This window comes from Furipterus horrens, unplaced genomic scaffold (assembly GCF_987537825.1).
Source record: "Furipterus horrens unplaced genomic scaffold, mFurHor1.1.pri manual_scaffold_11, whole genome shotgun sequence".
Taxonomy (NCBI): Eukaryota; Metazoa; Chordata; class Mammalia; order Chiroptera; family Furipteridae; genus Furipterus; species Furipterus horrens.
In genome coordinates this window covers 88,866,382-88,884,024 of record NW_028327181.1, presented here as the reverse complement: position 1 = coordinate 88,884,024, position 17,643 = coordinate 88,866,382, and the positions used below count along the sequence as shown (strand labels likewise).

The 17,643-nt window shown below is 37.9% G+C and overlaps 1 protein-coding gene across 4 annotated transcripts in view; it reads left to right on the top strand.

The window, feature by feature from the left end:
* The first annotated feature begins 41 nt into the window (after positions 1–41).
* The window catches only part of DDX42 (DEAD-box helicase 42), a 29,544-nt gene continuing 11,942 nt past the window's right edge, over positions 42–17,643 (top strand). The window contains exons 1-8 of one of the 4 annotated variants that reach the window (XM_090292660.1): positions 42–65; positions 4,252–4,488; positions 6,111–6,261; positions 10,036–10,097; positions 11,449–11,485; positions 12,309–12,458; positions 15,863–15,967; positions 17,492–17,611. In XM_090292660.1, coding sequence (XP_090148786.1) covers positions 4,268–4,488; positions 6,111–6,261; positions 10,036–10,097; positions 11,449–11,485; positions 12,309–12,458; positions 15,863–15,967; positions 17,492–17,611 — 846 coding nt within the window. In that variant the 5' untranslated portion in view covers positions 42–65; positions 4,252–4,267. Of the gene's footprint in view, positions 66–89; positions 249–4,251; positions 4,489–6,110; positions 6,262–10,035; positions 10,098–11,448; positions 11,486–12,308; positions 12,459–15,862; positions 15,968–17,491; positions 17,612–17,643 lie in introns of those variants that run through there. The other 3 variants (XM_090292659.1, XM_090292658.1, XM_090292661.1) reach the window with 3 other exon arrangements.

Sequence of the window (17,643 nt, the reverse complement as noted above, 5' to 3'; positions counted from 1 at the left end):
CGCTTTCCGGGAGCGGTAGACCCAGGCCCCGCCCTTCGGCCCGCGCTGTGCATTGCGCATGTCAGGTTTGTATTCCCCCTCCCCCACAGTCGGCAACGGGTCGAGACCGGCGGTAGCAGCGGCGAAAGGGGCGGAGAGGGAAGAGCCGTCGGGACGCGGCCTGGTCCACGCGTACTTCGGGCGGTGGGATTCTCCCCGAGTCGGAGAGCGTAGTAGTAGCTGCCGCTGCAGTAGCAGGTTTGTGCGAGGTGGGTCTGGACGCGGGGCCGCGGGCCCTTGGTGGCACTGGAGACGACTGCGGGGCCTAGCGAAGGCCAGGGAACCGCGGCCTCACTTAACAAAGAGTCGGCGGGGCGCCTGGGCGCAGGAGGCCCAGGGAGCCGGCGAGGGGTGGGAGTGCAGGGCTGAGGCCCCAACGGGTCCTTCCGAGCTGCGTCGCCCTCCCACGGCTCCCGCTTCTCCCATAGCTCTTAGGGAGGCCCAGTTGGCGGCTTTCCCGAGGCGGCTCCCGCTCGCTCGTTTACGGAAGGGATTTGCAAGGTGCCGGGCTCCGTGGCAGGGATAGCCACCGGGAGGATTCTGGCTTTCGGCGGCAGCAGTTGTCGGATGCAAGTCTCAAGTCGGAGGGAGCCTGTGGGCAAAAATTGCCAAATCGGTAGACAGTAAGAGACAGAGTCGGTGATCTTTGTGCAACCTCGAGTAATAACTAGCATCACCATCGTCACACAAACTTTTGCGGCCTGCCTAAAGGCCTATCTGATGTGAGTAAATAATTTACCTGGAGTTGCAAGGATATGTACCAGTAATATAAAGAGAAACTTTACTAGTCGCGAGTTTGAGGGGAATCATACACACCTTCCTTGGCGCTTAGTGAATGAAACATTTCCCCTTTTGCCCCTCCTTTAGGTTTCAATTTCCTTTGGCTTCTCTGTATGTGTTTTGTTTGTAACATTGTTTCTGTATCTCTTCTCCCCCATACATACACCCTAGAGCTCCTAATATGCAGAGACTATTTCTTACTAAATTAACAGAGCCAAGCTCAGTTCTCGCACACGGGGGGTGAGCATTAAGCATTTCATACAAAAATTAATTTTCAGACTCTAAGCGGTGGAAAAAAAATGCTGTGTTTTCCTGTACCTAGAAGGGGCGCTATATGGCCTAATTTGCAATTCATGCATTTAAGAAATGCTTTTATTGACGCCTGAATTGTGCCTATTCCCTAGCAGTGTTTTAGGTCTCTGACCCCTGCCCTCATGAAACTTACTTTCTAATGGGAGGTGGGGGAGAGACAGTAAATAAATATATAAATTCTACTGGTATTAGAAGATTATTAACGCCTTAGGAAAAAATTCAGCTGGAAAGACAAGTGGGAAGGTGTTGCGTTTTGAAATAGGGTGGTCAGGAATGTATTTACTGATAAACTAATATTCAAACAGATGAAAAGCAGGTGAGGGATTACGAGCCCAGCCAGTGTCTGGGGAAAGGAATGTTCTAGGCAGAGGAAGCAGCAAGTGTAAAGGCCTGAAAGAGGACAATGCTGACCTTTTAGAGGAACAATTAGAAGATCAATGTGCCTGTAGCACTGTGAGCAAAGGAGGGAATGGTAGAAGGTAGAAGGTCAGGGAAGAAAAGATTTGGGGGTGGGAGCAGGACAACCAGGATTTTTTAGGCTTTTGTGAGGATTTCGCTTTTGCTTTGCTTGAGATAGGAACCATCTGAGGGTTTGAGCAGAGGAGTGATAAGATCTGACTTAGATTGTATTGTATAATTTAGTATGATTTGTGGAGGAGTGCAGTTTATATTTTAGTTTTTCTCAAATTGATATTCATATAATTGGCTCTCAGTTTCTTTAAGCAAACAGATAAGAGGTGCTTCTAAAATAAGTATAACCCAGCATTTATTTATATTTCGCTTTAGAAGAATGTGATGAAATTCTTGGGGGTCACCAGACTCTTCTACTCCAAAAACACAAGTGGTAAAGTCATGTGGTTTTATAATCAGGCGTGTTTATTTTCTACCATTGTCCAAAATATAAACCCTAGTCGATTTATCTTTCTTAGGTTCTAACTTTCTAGCCTTTGCTATTTCTATCTTGTCTCCCTAGAATGTCTTCTGCCTTCACATTTCCCTACTCAGCTTGCATCATTCTGTGCCTCCCACAGGTTCTAGCTCTCTTACGAAGCCCAGGTAGAACCTTATACTATTTTTAATTTTTCTTTTTGCCCAAGTTATAACTTTCCTTGGGCCTCTTACGTTGAATAAACTTGATTAATGAATATATACTCTGGAAAACAAAAGAGATAAAAAAATGAATAAGCCTGCTTCTTCACCCATGAAACCCAAAACATGGAGTTGGAGAGAGAAAACAAGGACACAGCTGGGATTAAATGTTGGGTGTTTTACGACTAGGAAGGGAGATTGAGGAAGGAGATGCCACTTCTTTGGTGGAATCATTCCTGTCATAGTTCTAGGAGCTGGTATTTAGATGGGCTTTGAAGGGCAGGACTTTGGTAGGTAGGTATAATGAGAGATTTGGTGGAGAGAGAAGAACATTCACAAAGTGCTTGGTCTTGTGAGAGAGAAGGGTGAAGTAGTTTCTTGCCACACTGGAGTCTCCTTCCAGCATGACTTGAGTAACTGTAGAGAGTTATTGGATTGAAGGGAATGACAAAATGAGAAACGTGCGTCAGGAGGGTTTGGGCCCAGGATCTGGAAGAACCTAGAAGGGGGTTTTTGCTGGGCATCTGAATGCTTGCCTCCCTGGGGTGCAACTTTCCCTAATTTCACAGTATTAACGGCATCTTGCTTGTAAATATTCTTACCGAATCTCATCTCACTAGAATTATGTTAATTTCCACTAAAGGATTCCTGAAGAAAGCAGGAGGTGGTCTTAAGTTTAGGCAAACTGGTATTTATTAAGTAATTATTTTAGCTATGCGTTAACTTCTGTGGAGAGCCCAGAATGATTAGACAGTTTCTGTCTGGACCATTAACGGTGGCCCGAAGGTGACGCTTGACATAGCATAAATCAAATTTAATACTAAGCAGACTGAACTAAGTGCTTTATAATAGTTTAAACAAAACCTATAAGGTGTATATAGGGGAGGGACACAGAACCAGAATAGTAAGAGTGTGTTGTTCTTGATCTCTTCAATGATGTGATCAATAAAAAACTGTTTTTGAAACTTCCACATTGGCTTCAGAGTCCATTATGAACATTTAATTTTTATTATTAGTGGTAAACTTTAATACAAAGAAGAAAATAAAAATCAAATAACTGCAGTTAACATTTTGATTAAGAGCCCTCCAGGCATCTCTATATGTAACACATGCTTTTACACTGAATTACTTTGAATCATAATCATCCACCTTGTTTTACACCCTTCTTATTTGACTTAATGTGTAATGGACAGTTTTTCATAAATGTGAGTAGTAATTAAAATTTTTTAAAGGTAGAATGCATCGTCCCTTGGGCTAAGAAATTGCATTTTAAAAATTGATTCTGAAGAAATAATTAAGGGTGTGCGTAAAGATACAGCTATATGATATGTTTCACAACATTATAAAACAGTGGAGAAATGCATTTATTGACATTTAAAGACGTTCATTAGTGTATCATTAGGTGAAGAAATCCGTGACTGAAACTATGTATAGTAGGGTTTTAGTTTCTTTTTAAGTTGTGTGTATATACATAAATGTAGGGGGGAAAAAAACAGCAAAAAGATCAAATTTACATATCTGGGAGAGGAAATAATGGGTAGTTTTCAATTTTCTTGTTTGCTTTATGAGCTTCCTGCTTTTCAACAAAAGTTGGGTAACTTGTGCCCTGGCCTGTGTGGCTCAGTTGGTTGAAGCGTCGTCCTGTAACCAAAAGGCTGTGGGTTTGATTCCCAGTCAGGGCACATAGGTTCTGGGTTTGATTTGATCCCTGGTCAGGGTGCATATGGAAGGAAACCAATGGATACTTTTCTCTACTGTCAGTGTTTCTCCTCTCCCTTCCAGTCTCTAATAACAATGAGAAAAAAAAAAAAAAAAGTGCTCCCAGTAAAATAAAAATTTCTTCAGTGTTTGAGAAAATATGACCATTTTGTTGCAGTTAGCATATTGTGTATCTGAAGTACAAAGATAAAAGTTTTAATTGAGAGGCAAAAATTTAAAATGAAATTGTAGGTAGAGGTTAGGAGAGACAAAATCAACAGGCTATTTACTTTGTAAAGTTAAATTTATATTAGTGTATCTTGTCACTAACAGATCAATTGCGGAAACCATGAACTGGAATAAAGGTGGCCCTGGAACCAAGAGGGGATTTGGCTTTGGAGGTTTTGCCATTAGTGCTGGAAAGAAAGAGGAACCAAAACTCCCACAACAATCCCACAGTGCCTTTGGGGCAACCAGCTCTTCTTCTGGATTTGGAAAGTCAGCTCCACCACAGCTCCCTTCTTTCTACAAAATTGGATCTAAACGTGCCAATTTTGATGAAGAAAATGCGTAAGTGGTAATTCCTGATAATTTAGCAAAGGTTAGGCTTTGAGATAATTCATTCTATCAGTAGAAATTGAGGCAAAGATACATTGTTTCCTGAAAAATAATGTAACTTCCTAAAGTGGTTATCTCACTCAATTACATTGTTACTAATAAGGTAAATTGTAGCATTTACTCATTTGTAACAAGTATGATACTTGTATGCTTACTTATTCCTTTACTTGCTCCAAAAAGGGTTTGAAGCCATTGAGTCCTAAGTGTGACTAGAGATTTTTGATGGTCTTTATTGAAGTCTTTTATTGACATGATGTAAATTGCTTTGTAAACACAGGCAATATCAGAACTGGTAGAGACACAGTTTGCCTCAAACACCCAAGTCTTTAAAACTATTATGTTGTAAGACCTTAATAGTGGTAGAAAAATCTCGGATTTTTGCCTACAGTTCTCAGGAAACATTTAGCAATTATCTTTTTTAGCTTTGTCTAATAAAGTGGTTATTATATAAAGATGGGGTTTGAAGGTTTGAGTTCTAATTCCTGTAATTATAATTTCTGTCTTTGCTAAATGTGAGGAAATTTCTTGCTACTGTTAATTCCTACCTGGTTGTGATGCTGCTTGAGTTTCTTTTTCTTTCTTTTTTTTTTTTTTTTTTAATTAAAAAATTAAAGTACACAGCAGCATTTTTTAAAGTGCTATATTATTCAGAAATTCAATACAGAAGTAGGTGTTTAAGGTTCAGCAAAGTCAAGAATCATTCTAGAGAGCAGTTTACCAGTTCAGGGATACTTTATATTAGTTAAATGAAACCTATGTAAATAAGTGTGTGTGTGTGTGGTGTGGCCTTTAAAATAATTCCTATAAAGAAGAAATGCTTTAAAATTTTAAGCTGCAATTATTTACTTAAATTTGTTTGTAATTATCCTTATAATATTTATAATTATACTATACTTAAACTTACTTAATAAATATTGGTTATGTTAATGTTTTATTTAATTGCGAGGTAAGGTCTAAACAATGTTTTTTTTTGTTTTAGTTTATAAAGAGCTATATATTTTTCTGGGATTTTTGTTAGTGAGAAAGTGATGCTTTCTCCAGACTTTGAAGTTGTCTTTTCTGAATACTTAAGTAGTATGATGAGTGATTTTGAATTGAGCATTGTTTTTTAATCTAGAAGTTTTCTGTTGGTCCTCAGAAAATAGTCCAGAACTTCTGATGGAAGTTCCTAGGCTTATGAATATATCTCTAAAAAAACTTAAAGGATTATAATAGTTAAATAGATTTTTAATATTTCACATGAAAGTAAATTTTTCCATAGCATGCATTAATATTTGCTATATCTATTCAACATTGATATACTGTTGTACTGGAAATTTAACAGAACTGGAAATTAATTTGAACAGACACTACTGAAATATGAAATCTTTTTTTTTCTTGGTCAATATTGGAATTTTGCCTCTATTAAGTAATGATTATTGTCTTTAGCCAAAGCCTGGAGGTCTCTAATTTGACCTGTGTAGTTTAAATATCTTAATAATAACATATATCATAGTAAACATTTCTGTTAAATGAAAGATTCACTGACTCCAAACTAAACATTCACTCTACCAGTCATGGATCTTAATTTTCAGATATTTTGAAGATGAGGAAGAAGACTCTAGCAATGTTGATTTACCTTATATTCCTGCTGAAAACTCCCCCACCCGCCAGCAATTCCGTTCCAGGCCTGCAGATTCTGACAGCGATGATGATCCCTTGGAGGCATTCATGGCTGAAGTGGAAGCAAGTATCACCTCTGTTTTGTTAAAATGCTCGGCAATTAGAAAGAGCCCAAATGAACCTACTATTTCAGTCCTCATTCAGAATGTGTTTTCTGGCCCTTTTTTGGGAGACTTTTGCTCTCATACTCTAGTTTCTTAAATACACTTTCACTTGACCCGTGACCCTGGAACATAGTAACTCAGGATTTTTGTGTGTATTTTATTTTAGTAATTCTTGGTATAGTCTTAAATGGAATGGACAGTTCTCAAAGGGCAATGTTTCTTGTTATTTCTTGAGATCTCCCTAGTGATGAATTAGAAGAAAAATCAGCTCATTTTCTAGGTTTAAATTTAGATTTGATTTTCTGGTAGTGCAAGCTGCCATCGACCTTGTTGAGTGGGAGTATCCAAGAATGACCCATATTCTCTTGCTTAGCATTTCAAGTAGTTGAAACAGTTTGGAGGTTAAATCTTTGATATGATGTCATTCTTTTGTGTATATATATATATTTTTTGTATAGTATCCAAAGAGGTTTTGCTGGTTTTAGGACAGAGACACTGGACATAGTCTGATCTTGGAGAGTGTTGTTGCCAAAGTATTGTATTAATCCTTGGTCTTTGGTATAAACTTCTCTAGTGATTAAACTCAAAAATGAGGATTTATTGTTAGCCAGTGTTTCAAAAAAACATTTATGTAGCTTAAAAAATATGTTCTGTAAGTGTGACGTATGTCTTATAGCACATTGCTATGTCATCTTCACTTGGGTCATAGCCTTAAATTCAGGTGGAGGCAAAAGTAGGTTTACAGTTGTTCATATGGAAAATAATGCAGTAATTAATAATATAAAAATATACTCTGTTGCATACTCACAACTGTAAACCTTTTGCCTCTATATATCTTATATTTGGCTCAACCCTTTGAAAAGTATATTGTGTATAATATTTCTTTTTATCAGGACCACTTGATTAGTTAGGACACATGACCATGTCAGGTTTAACACAGTGGCATTTGTTTTTTTGTTTTGTTTTGCTTTTTTTAGATATATATTTTAATATGCTTTATTGATTATGCTGTTACAGTTGTCCCCATTTCTTTTCCCTTTGTTCCCCTCTACCCAGTGACCCCCCTCCCTCCAGTCGTCCCTCACCCTTAGTCCATGCCCATTGGTTGTGCATATAGTTCTTCTCAACATCTTCCTGTCTACTCCACTCCCTCCTACTATGCTTCTTAATTCCTGTACCACCTCCCTCCCTTTCTCTCTTCCCGCTCCCCACTGACCTCCCCCCAAAATGTTCCCCGTACCTATAATTCTTTTCCCACTCTCATTGCCAACTTAGTTTGCCTTTGTTTCACTTACCTAGCTTCTGTTGTTGGTTGTCGTGATACTGTTTTCATTTTAATGTTCATAGTTTTGATCCTCTTTCTCCTAAATAAGTCCCTTTAACATTTCCTATAACAGTGGTTTGGATCTGATGAACTCCTTCGGTTTTACTTTGTCCTAGAAGCACTTTCTCTGCCCTTCTATTCTGAATGACAGCTTCCCTGGATAGAGTAATCATGGTTGTAGGTTTTTGCTTTTCATTACTTTGAATATTTCTTGCCAGTCCCTTCTTGTCTGCAGAGTTTCTTTTGAGAAATCAGCTGATAGTCTTATTACAACCCCTTTGTACATAATTCTCTTCTCCTTTACTGCTTTTAAGATTTTCTCTTTATCCTTAATTTTTGACATTTTGATGATAATGTGTCTTGGTGTGGTTCTTCGTGGGTCCAGTTTTTTTTGGAACTCTCTGTGCTTCCTGGACCTGTAAGTCTGTTTCCTTCCCCAAGCGAGAGAAGTTCTGCTTCATTATTTTTTCACGTAATTTTTCAATTTCTAGTTCTTCTTCAACTTCTGGCAACCCTATCATTCGGATGTTGGCCCGCATATAGCTGTCCCATAGGTTTCTGATCCTCTCCTAATTTTCCTCACCTTTTGTTTCCTCTTTCTGCACTGGTTGACTGTTTGTTTCTTTCCTATGTTCCGATTTTTTAATTTGATCCCTGGTTTTCTTTCCCTCGCCACTAGTTCTGTATGTGTTTTCGTTCATTTCAGCAGGACTAGCCTTCATTCCTTCCCTGTCTTGTTTAAGGTCCGCTGTTAGGTCTGTAAGCATTCCTATAACCAAAGCTCTGAACTGTGTCTCAGAAAGATTTCCTGTCTGCTGATCTGTTAGATCAGATATTTGCCGGCTGGTCAGCTGCATGACTGGGATCTCTATCATGAACTGTGCCATGCTGACAGTTTTGTGTTTACCTTTGCTTCCTGGGCGGGCTGTCACACCTCCTGTGCTATAGGGGGCAGAGCCCCGTGCACTTGTCACTACCAGGTGACCCTTCTCACCATGCTGTGGTGTTTTCTATGGGGGTGGGGGTCCAAGATGGATTCCTGCTGTTCACTCTCTGCTGAGAGACCGGGAGCCTCCTCCTCCATCCCCACCCCCTCTGGGCCTCACAGTCCGAGGCAATGGGGGTCTGCCTTCCCCGGCATTGGAATCACAAGCTGACGGGTTTGGTCTGCAGCTGGAGGTGCTCCCCAGGTGCTTCTTGCCTCCCCTTAAATACAGTACAGGTGTCTGTGTTTGCCACCGTTGCCGCAGGTGCCATCACCAGCACAGCTTGACCTCTCTGCTCTGGCTTCGCCCCTCCTACCATCCAGACAAGCCCCATTTCCTTATAACTTCATATGTTGGACTTCCATGTATTTTCTGGAACTTCTGGTTATTTCTGGTTTTGAGGTAGTTGTATTCCTTCTTAGTTGTGGAGGGAGATGGAGCGTGTCAGTCTAGGCCTCCATCTTGGCCGGAAATTGTCTCCTCATCTTGACAGGCTCCTGTGTTTGTTTGCCTCTGTGTCTTAGGTAGAGCTGTTGCTCCTGTTAATGTTGTTAGGGGCAGAGCCTTAGGGATTAATGGCATTTTTTTTAAACCAAAGAAATCAGAAAAATTTATGTTTCTTTATGACAAGAAACAGTTCTGCAGCATGTGTTTAGCCTTGGGAAAAATTAGTTCTCTGACCTTGGTTTTCACACATATAAGAAGTTAATTTAGATCAGTAATTATTAACTTGCTTTGTCTAAGAATTGCCTGTGTAAAATGGGAAAACTACATGCATTTAACTCCACCCCTAAGGATTCTGATTTAGTAGGTTTAGAGCAGGGTTTTCAACCTCAGGACTCAATGACTGGGGCTTGATAATTCTTTGCTCTTGGGACTGGTCTGTGCATTGATGGATTTTATCAGCATACGTGGCCTTTACCCACTAGATACTAGTAACAATCTCTGCTTCATCCCCACCCCCAAACTTGTGACAGTAAGAAATGTCTCCCCAGACATCACTATATGTCCACTGGGGACAACAGTGCCTAAGGTTGACAACCTTTCCAGAGTCAGATCCAGCTGTCGGTCCTTTTTACTGGCCTCAGTGGTAGGTAATGTGATGCAAATGGTCTTAAGCTACACCTTCAGAAAACCTGATTTGCCTGAATTTAAGGTCCTTTACAGTCACAATTATTATCATTAACTTTTTAAAAAGTGACCAATCAAGCATTTTTACTGATTTTTCTATGCTTGTAATAGATTACAGATAAAAGTTGTGCAATCCACGTATAGCCAAGATTTTAGAACATTTGCATATTTATCTGAAAAATTGTAAAAATGCATAGCTAGAAGTATGATGGCACTTGTTCAAGTCGAAGAATTCATTGTAAAGAAATTTTTTTTAGATGATATGATTCCATTCAGCCTTTTGTTTCATTAGGATCAGGCGGCTAGAGACATGAAGAGACTTGAAGAAAAGGACAAGGAAAGAAAAAACGTAAAGTAAGTTGTTTTCTCCCTCACAAAGGTTATATAAAATAAAGTATTGCAAAACCTATTATCTCCCAAAGTTAATAGAGGAAAAATTAAAATACATAAATTTTTTGACATGAAGTTATCCCTGTATCTTGAATAATGTTTCTGTAGATAATAGAGATGACAAATCTTCAAATTTGCAGTAATTAGGCTTTTTTTTTGTAAAATGATATTTGGTGTTCTGTAGTATTTTTTGTTTTTTTGTGGGTTTTTTTTTTTTGTAAACTCAGTGAGTTGCAGTGGAAGTTAAGAGAGCATGATTGCTAAAGTTTGGGTTTATTGTTCTGAATTTTGTTCCATAATTAATATAAAATAGGCTAATGCCTGTAGGGTTGATTATGAGAAATAATGGCGATTGTCATTTAAAAACTTATTATTAATAAATAATAAATTAATTTATTTAATGAATGACACCATGCTTTAGCAGTCGGTCAGAACTTGAAATACGTTATTTTCTGGGAAAGAGAATTCTCCTCTATCCCTTGCTGAATACACGCCTCTTAAGGTTCTGCTACCAAAGACAAGTAGGCATGGTTGGACTTTTCCCTCTGCTTGGTAATTAGTGCTTCAGGCCCTCCCCCAAGGTTCCTGTGCCGTATGGAGGTTCATTCCTCTGCTGCTCACTGTGTGTTGCATCCTCTTTCAGTTGCCCTATGCTGATGGTATAGCTGGCCTTAGGAGTAGCAGGTGCTCTAGGTTAGGCAGAAAGTCTGATTAGAGAGAGGTGGTTGTGGGAACTAAGCAACCATATCTCCGTAGCTCCTGAGAGATGCAGCAAGTGGCGTTTAGCCCCTTCTCTGTGTGAACTGCTTAGGAGTTTTAGTCTCAGGCGTACCGAGAGTTGGTTTAGTTTTCCTCTCTGTACCCAGGGATTCTAGCTGAATACAGTTACTGCAGACTAGAAACTCAGGGACATTAAGAAAATTGTGACTTTCTTTTTAGTGTATAACAAAAGCAGGATTTAAAAATATATATAAAATGCTTTTCACAACTGTATTGTATTTGTTGTATGGGGTTCACAAGGCTAGGATCCTTGGGTATATGTCTTCAAGAGTTTTTAGTCCCTATATCCTCGTTAGTAATTGGTATTTCTAGGGGTACCATATCACCCCATTCAAAAGAAATGCAAACTACAGCATACAGAGTGAAACTACACATATAATGGATGGATAGTTTACAGTGTGCTTATTGCTGCTTTGTTATTATTAGTGTTGAGAGTTCCTGTGCTGAATGGAATTCAACACTAATCTGCTGTAAGTGTGGAGCTGGGTATGTGGAACATTTGCAGGGAAGTTTGTTTCTCCGCTTGTTTTTCCAGGGGTATTCGAGATGACATTGAAGAGGAAGATGATCAAGTGAGTTCCTATGCAGTATTTCTATCTTTTATTTTTATCCCACAAAGTCTGTACTGGGGGCAAGCTAGAGCTTGCCTTCACTGAAATGGCCATTCCTGACATTCAGCAGGGAATGTCATTTGACTTGCTCCTTTGCTACATGTGTGACCAGTTGGTAATATAAAGATTCACATGGCTTTCCTCCATGTTGAAGATGGAACTTTTGATCAAACTGACATCAAAAACAAAGAGGAGGTTTATTCAACCTGATTTTTTTAATCCAAATTAATGTTTATTCTCAAAAATCAAGAAGTAGAGTAGTGTGGGATCTACTGATGGCCTAGCAACATCTAACTTCTACCTCTTTCTAGGGGATCTGTTTGTATTTCAAGATAGAACATTAATGACTGTCCTATAGTATTTTTTTCTCATTGTTCAGTTATGGGATGGTGAGAAGGGGATCAAAGTGAGCAGTAGCCCTTTCCAGGTTTGTGACTCTTCTAATCAGTGTCAGCTTCTAAACTTGGATTAGTAAAGCCACGGCATGTGTTCCACAGCTCAGGGCAGGGTAGGTAGACACCCCACCCTAGGAAAGATGTGGAACAGAAAGATTTGTAAGTCTTGTTAAACAAGTTAAATCATTTTGTAGTACTATCTCACTCATTTCTTCTGATTGTCCCTCCAAGTACTCCTATTTGTTAAAGGAATCATTGCTAGTAAAAGTCTTGACTCACTTGGTAGGTAATTAAACTGCAATCATCTGATACACTGTGTACTCTAATTACAGGAGCTAAAATGTTCCCGATTGTACTTGGTATGATTATGTTCTTGTGCTTTCCTGCAGGAAGCTTATTTTCGGTACATGGCAGAGAATCCAACTGCTGGTGTAGTTCAAGAGGAAGAGGAAGATAATTTGGAATATGATAGTGATGGAAATCCAATTGCACCCTCCAAAAAAATAATTGATCCTCTTCCTCCCATTGATCATTCAGAGGTATGGTGTTTCTTACTGAATTTGATTCTCGTTTCAAGCTGATAACACTTTCTTCAGCTTTAATAGTTAGGTTTTCTCAATTACGGAGTACTCCTGACTTACACTTCTTAGGTCATGAGAATATCTGTTCTTCTGGATTTTGCCAGCTCTGCTAAGTGGTTGAGTCAAAAAGTGACTGAGTGATGGAGGCTGTATAACCTGTGCTGTTCAAGGTACAGCTGAATCGCTGTTCACATTTCATTTTATGTGAAGAATTTGTTTTCAAGCAATTGTACTTTTCCACACCATCACTTACATCTTCCTTTCAAAATGTGCCCTTAGGCCTGCATTTGTTTTTTAATTGCCATAAACCGTTATGATTTTTATTAGATCTGGAGCAGATAAGAAGAGACTGTTCTTTCGATGGGGTACCAGCAATTACACGTTCCTTAAATGAGGAAAAGGAAATGAGAATATTAGTATACCCACTTGAAAAACAAACGAGTATTTCGTTGAGGTTAAATATCAGACTAGATCTTGCCTACCCTAGTGATCCTAGATCTAGAACAGTGGTTCTTTTAAGTGTGGTCCAAGGACTCCTAGAAGGATCTTTTTAGGGAACCTGCAAAGTTAATAGAATTTTCATAATACTGTGATTTTTGCCTTTTGCTTACTGAGTCCACATTTGCATCAATGGCTGAAAGCAATGGTAGATAAAATGCTAACACCTTAGCATGAATCAAGACAGTAATACCAACTGTTCTAGTCAATAGTTTTTCCTGCCATACAATCACAGTTAAAAAAAAAAAAGCCAGCTTCACTTAATATCTTTGAAATAGTAAAAATTATTTATTAAATCTTGACCCTTACCTTACATGTCTATTCTGTGTCACAAAATGGGAAGTACAAATAAAGCACTTAGGTGTTTGAATTTTGAGTTGAAGTAGCTGCTTTTTTCATGGAGCATTGTTTTCACACGAGAAAATGAATGGACACTTTAAGGAAAACTAGGAGTGTTTATTGCCAAGGAAGGATAGAAATTTAAACTTTCAACCAAAAGTTAGTATTTGAGAAACATTCACCATATGAGCTTGACAGCTTTCTTATATTTGAAGTTGTTGTAATGAAATTGGTACTAATAACTATGATTTAAAAAATATATATATATAAATTGAAATTTCACCTTTTGAATGATCTGCCTACTACCTCAGTAACCCAGTGTTTTCAGATGGCCAGTGCATGATGTTACGAAATTATGCAAGAATAAAGACTCCATTCAAGATGCATGATAGGTCCATGGGCTATAATATAATGGATTTTGAAGAGCTCATGCTGTGATTTTAGATTACACAATGAAAGTAGCCTTTAAGAAATGACCTCTTGCCCTGGCTGGTGTAGCTCAGTGGATTGAACGCCGGCCTGCAAACCAAAGGGTTGCCAGTTCGATTCCCAGTCAGGGCACATGCCTGGGTTGCAGGCCAGGTCCCCAGTTAGCAGCGCATGAAGGGCAACTACACATTGATGTTTCTCTCCCTCTCTTCCTCCCTTCCCCTCTCTCTAAAAATAAATAAATCTTTTAAAAAGTTTTATTTATTTTATTTTTTTTAAGAGAAAAAACCTCTTGTCAAGTTTTAGCACAGTACTGAAGAAGAGTAAAAAAAACACATGAATCTGAAAAGGCTGTTAAGAAATGCTCTCTTTCCTTTTCCAACCACGTATCTTTCTGAGGCCAGATTTTCTTCATAGGCTAATAACACATACCACAACAACTTGCATGGAGTCAGAGCCATTTTCTTTTGTCAGACATTAGAGAGATTTGTAAAAATGTAAAACAGTTATTAAATAATTATTTTTATTAAAGCATTTATGCTGTAGTATAATGGATTTGTTTTTACTTTAAGTGAATTAATGTTTAATTTTTTTTTCTGTCTTAATACAGTAAATATCAATAGATATAACCCACATAAATGAAAACTGGTTGTTTTTGTTAAATGTAAAGGGTACCTGAGACTAAAAAGTTTGAGAATTACTGTCTATTCAGTTTTTTAAGTGTTTCCTTTTTCACAGATGCTACCACATAATACCTTGATATTTTACATGTGGCAAATGAAACGAAATACTTAATCTGCTCTAGGAAGAAGTATGCACAATAAAGAGTAAAAGTCCAATAAGAAAAGCATATAAGTACTTGAAATAATCATCTACTAAAAATATTTGAGGTCCTTGACAAAGCACTCAAACTTCATCATTCTGGCATATTCACAGTTGTCTTAAGGTCATGAGCAATCTGACAGGAGAGACCAGAAGTAAGGAAAGGTTACCCCTTCTACCTATAAGTAGCTTTCTTCTCATTCTGGTTTTTTTTTCAATAATACAAAAATTTACATACTTGTGTGTAAAATTGTGAACAAAGGCAAAATTCTTGCCCTCATGGAGCTTCCATTCTGATAGAGATGACAGCTAAAGAAAATTATGTTATGTACAGCATCTTGGGGTACATAAAGTGCCATGCCTATTGGTAATTAATTGTAGATTATGTCCAGAATTATGAAAATTTTGACCATCTAGCAAAGGCTTAAATTTTCCTTAAAAAAATAAGTTTATTATAGACATACCATGTCATCAAAAAGAAAATCATGTGGCCAGATCATATGTGATGGTTTGCGTCTGTTTTGTATACTTAATATAGTAAGCTGTGAAAAAAGAACAGAAATTACTTCTTCCCTCTTTGAAATTGGAAATGCTTGGTCATTCAATTTTTTAAAAAATATTTTTAGAGAGGGTGAGAGAAAGATTGATTTGTTGTTCCACTTATTCATTGGTTGATTCTTGTATGTGCCCTGACCGGTAATCAAACCAGCCACCTTGGCATATCTGACCATTGTTCTAACCAACTGCACTACAGGGCCAGGGCTGGTCATTCCTTTTTTTAAAAGTTATGCAAACGGTTCCAGGTTTAAAAACAAAAACAAAACAAAACAAAAGTAGTGCTTTCTCTGAACACAGATCTCTCCCCAAAGGAAATACTAGAAATGTTTTTAAATGCCTAGAGCTAAGTGAACAGCATACTCCCAAAACATTTAAATATTATAGGGTGGACTATCTCCTTTAAAATACTACTTAAAAATCTGAGGCCTTTGACATTGTAGAGAGAGATTCCTTAGCCTGCATCAAGGTTGTTTGAATCTGAGGTATGTTCTTAAGACTCTTTAGAAAGCAGGTTGGTGTTTATATTGATAATGGGATTAGGGAAAGGTGCTTGCTGTACTTCGGGGATGTGTGTCATGAATAAGTGAATTCCTTTGTTCATTTGTTGGTTATGGCTTTACTTATAGAATATTTATAAAAGGTTATTTTGCATTAAAATCAAACTCACAGAATTGACTCTTGAATTCTAGACTAACTTTGAATAATTGGACCTGCAGATTGACTATCCACCATTTGAAAAAAATTTTTACAATGAGCATGAAGAGATAACCAACCTCACCCCACAGCAGCTAATAGATCTCCGGCATAAGCTCAATCTTCGGGTAAGTCAGTCATTAAGCCAGGTATTTTTTTAATGCAATTTTTAATTACCATTTATTCCACTATACCCTCTTCCACCTTCATCGCTTCCCTCCCCCCTTCCCCAGATATTCTTATATTAAAGTTAAATAGTATTATTTAGGGTTAATAGTATTCCTACCCAAACTAAAATAACCTTGAATTTCTTTTCTAACGGTCTCTGAACTGTCTTTGGTAGAGTAATAATTCTATCCCTTAGACTTACATGTCTTGTTTTTATTGCATTATTAGCCTCCCAACTATTTTAGGGTAGGATTATTTTTTCTTTTATATGACACACATGAAAGCTAAATTGTTCGGTCAGCTCTATATGTTGTGTAGACCAGTAAGTCATTGAGATCTTAAAATTAATCAGCAAGGATTTCTCCAGTGAGAACAGTGTGTGGGGAACTGGTGGTGAGCTGGAGATGAAGGGCAGGAGTCCCCATCTTCAGGAAGAGGAGACAAGATTAGTAGATGTGAACAGTATATAAAGTCAGAATAATTCCAAGTTAAGATATACTTCTCAAATTACATATAGCACAGTTATTGTTTTTTTAATTAGGAGAAATAAACACCTTTTAAAGCTATGCATGCACTGATTTCACAATAACAGTTTAAATAGTCCACTCAAAAAGCTTGGGTTCCACATTGGCCACATTGTTCAGGGTGCTGCTAGATGTTAGTTAAGTGAAACTCGCAGAGGTCCTGCAGTGATAGCTACTGTGGTATGGACAGCTTTCTGTGCCTCTGCCTTACCATTTATGTGATGTTTAAACTTCTGTTTTCTCAGGCTGTGTGTGTGTGCTTTCCAAAAGTCCCCCTCCCACATAAAAATACCTTTTAAGTGAAATCCTGATTAGAAATAGCATCACTAGAAGAAGCATTGAAAGGTTGCCACTGTTGGAATCAACGTGGAGGTTAGAAGCCTTGTTAGTCACCTGGGTAGTTTGAACAATGCTTGACAGTGGCTGGATCATCATTAAGTGGAATGTTAACTCTTCAGGCATGACTAAGTAGAGATGGTATATAATATCTTTGTAACCAGTGGGTATAGACATGTCATATTTAGAGCTCATTTGCAGTCTTATTTCAAGAGTAAATTTTCTTTTTTTCTACCATCTGGCTAATAGTTATGCAAAATGGTTAAAAATTATTAATGACTTTTTCTAATTCATTAAACAATATTTTTAAATTTTTTCTTATAGAAAGTTATTTTTTATAAAAGATGTATAGGCACTTCATCATTTTATCATGACAGTTATCTCAGGAATATTTATCATGGAGTTTTTTATATGAGGTTTTAGATCTGTTATTTTTTACTTTTCCAAACAGCGTATGCTTTTGGCTGCAGACTTATATTTTTACTTTATACTCAAGCTAAATGCTAGATTTATATTTTCACTTTGTACTCAAGCTAAATGCTAGATACTGGTAAATGCCATTGAACTTCCAGTGCTGTTGATTTTGAAGTACAAGTCATTCCTGGGAGTTGTCTTTATCTCTAGGTCTCTGGTGCTGCACCTCCTAGACCAGGAAGTAGTTTTGCTCATTTTGGGTTTGATGAACAACTTATGCACCAGATTCGGAAATCTGAATACACGCAACCCACTCCAATACAGTGCCAGGTAAGTAGAACCTAATGAAAGGAAAATAAAGT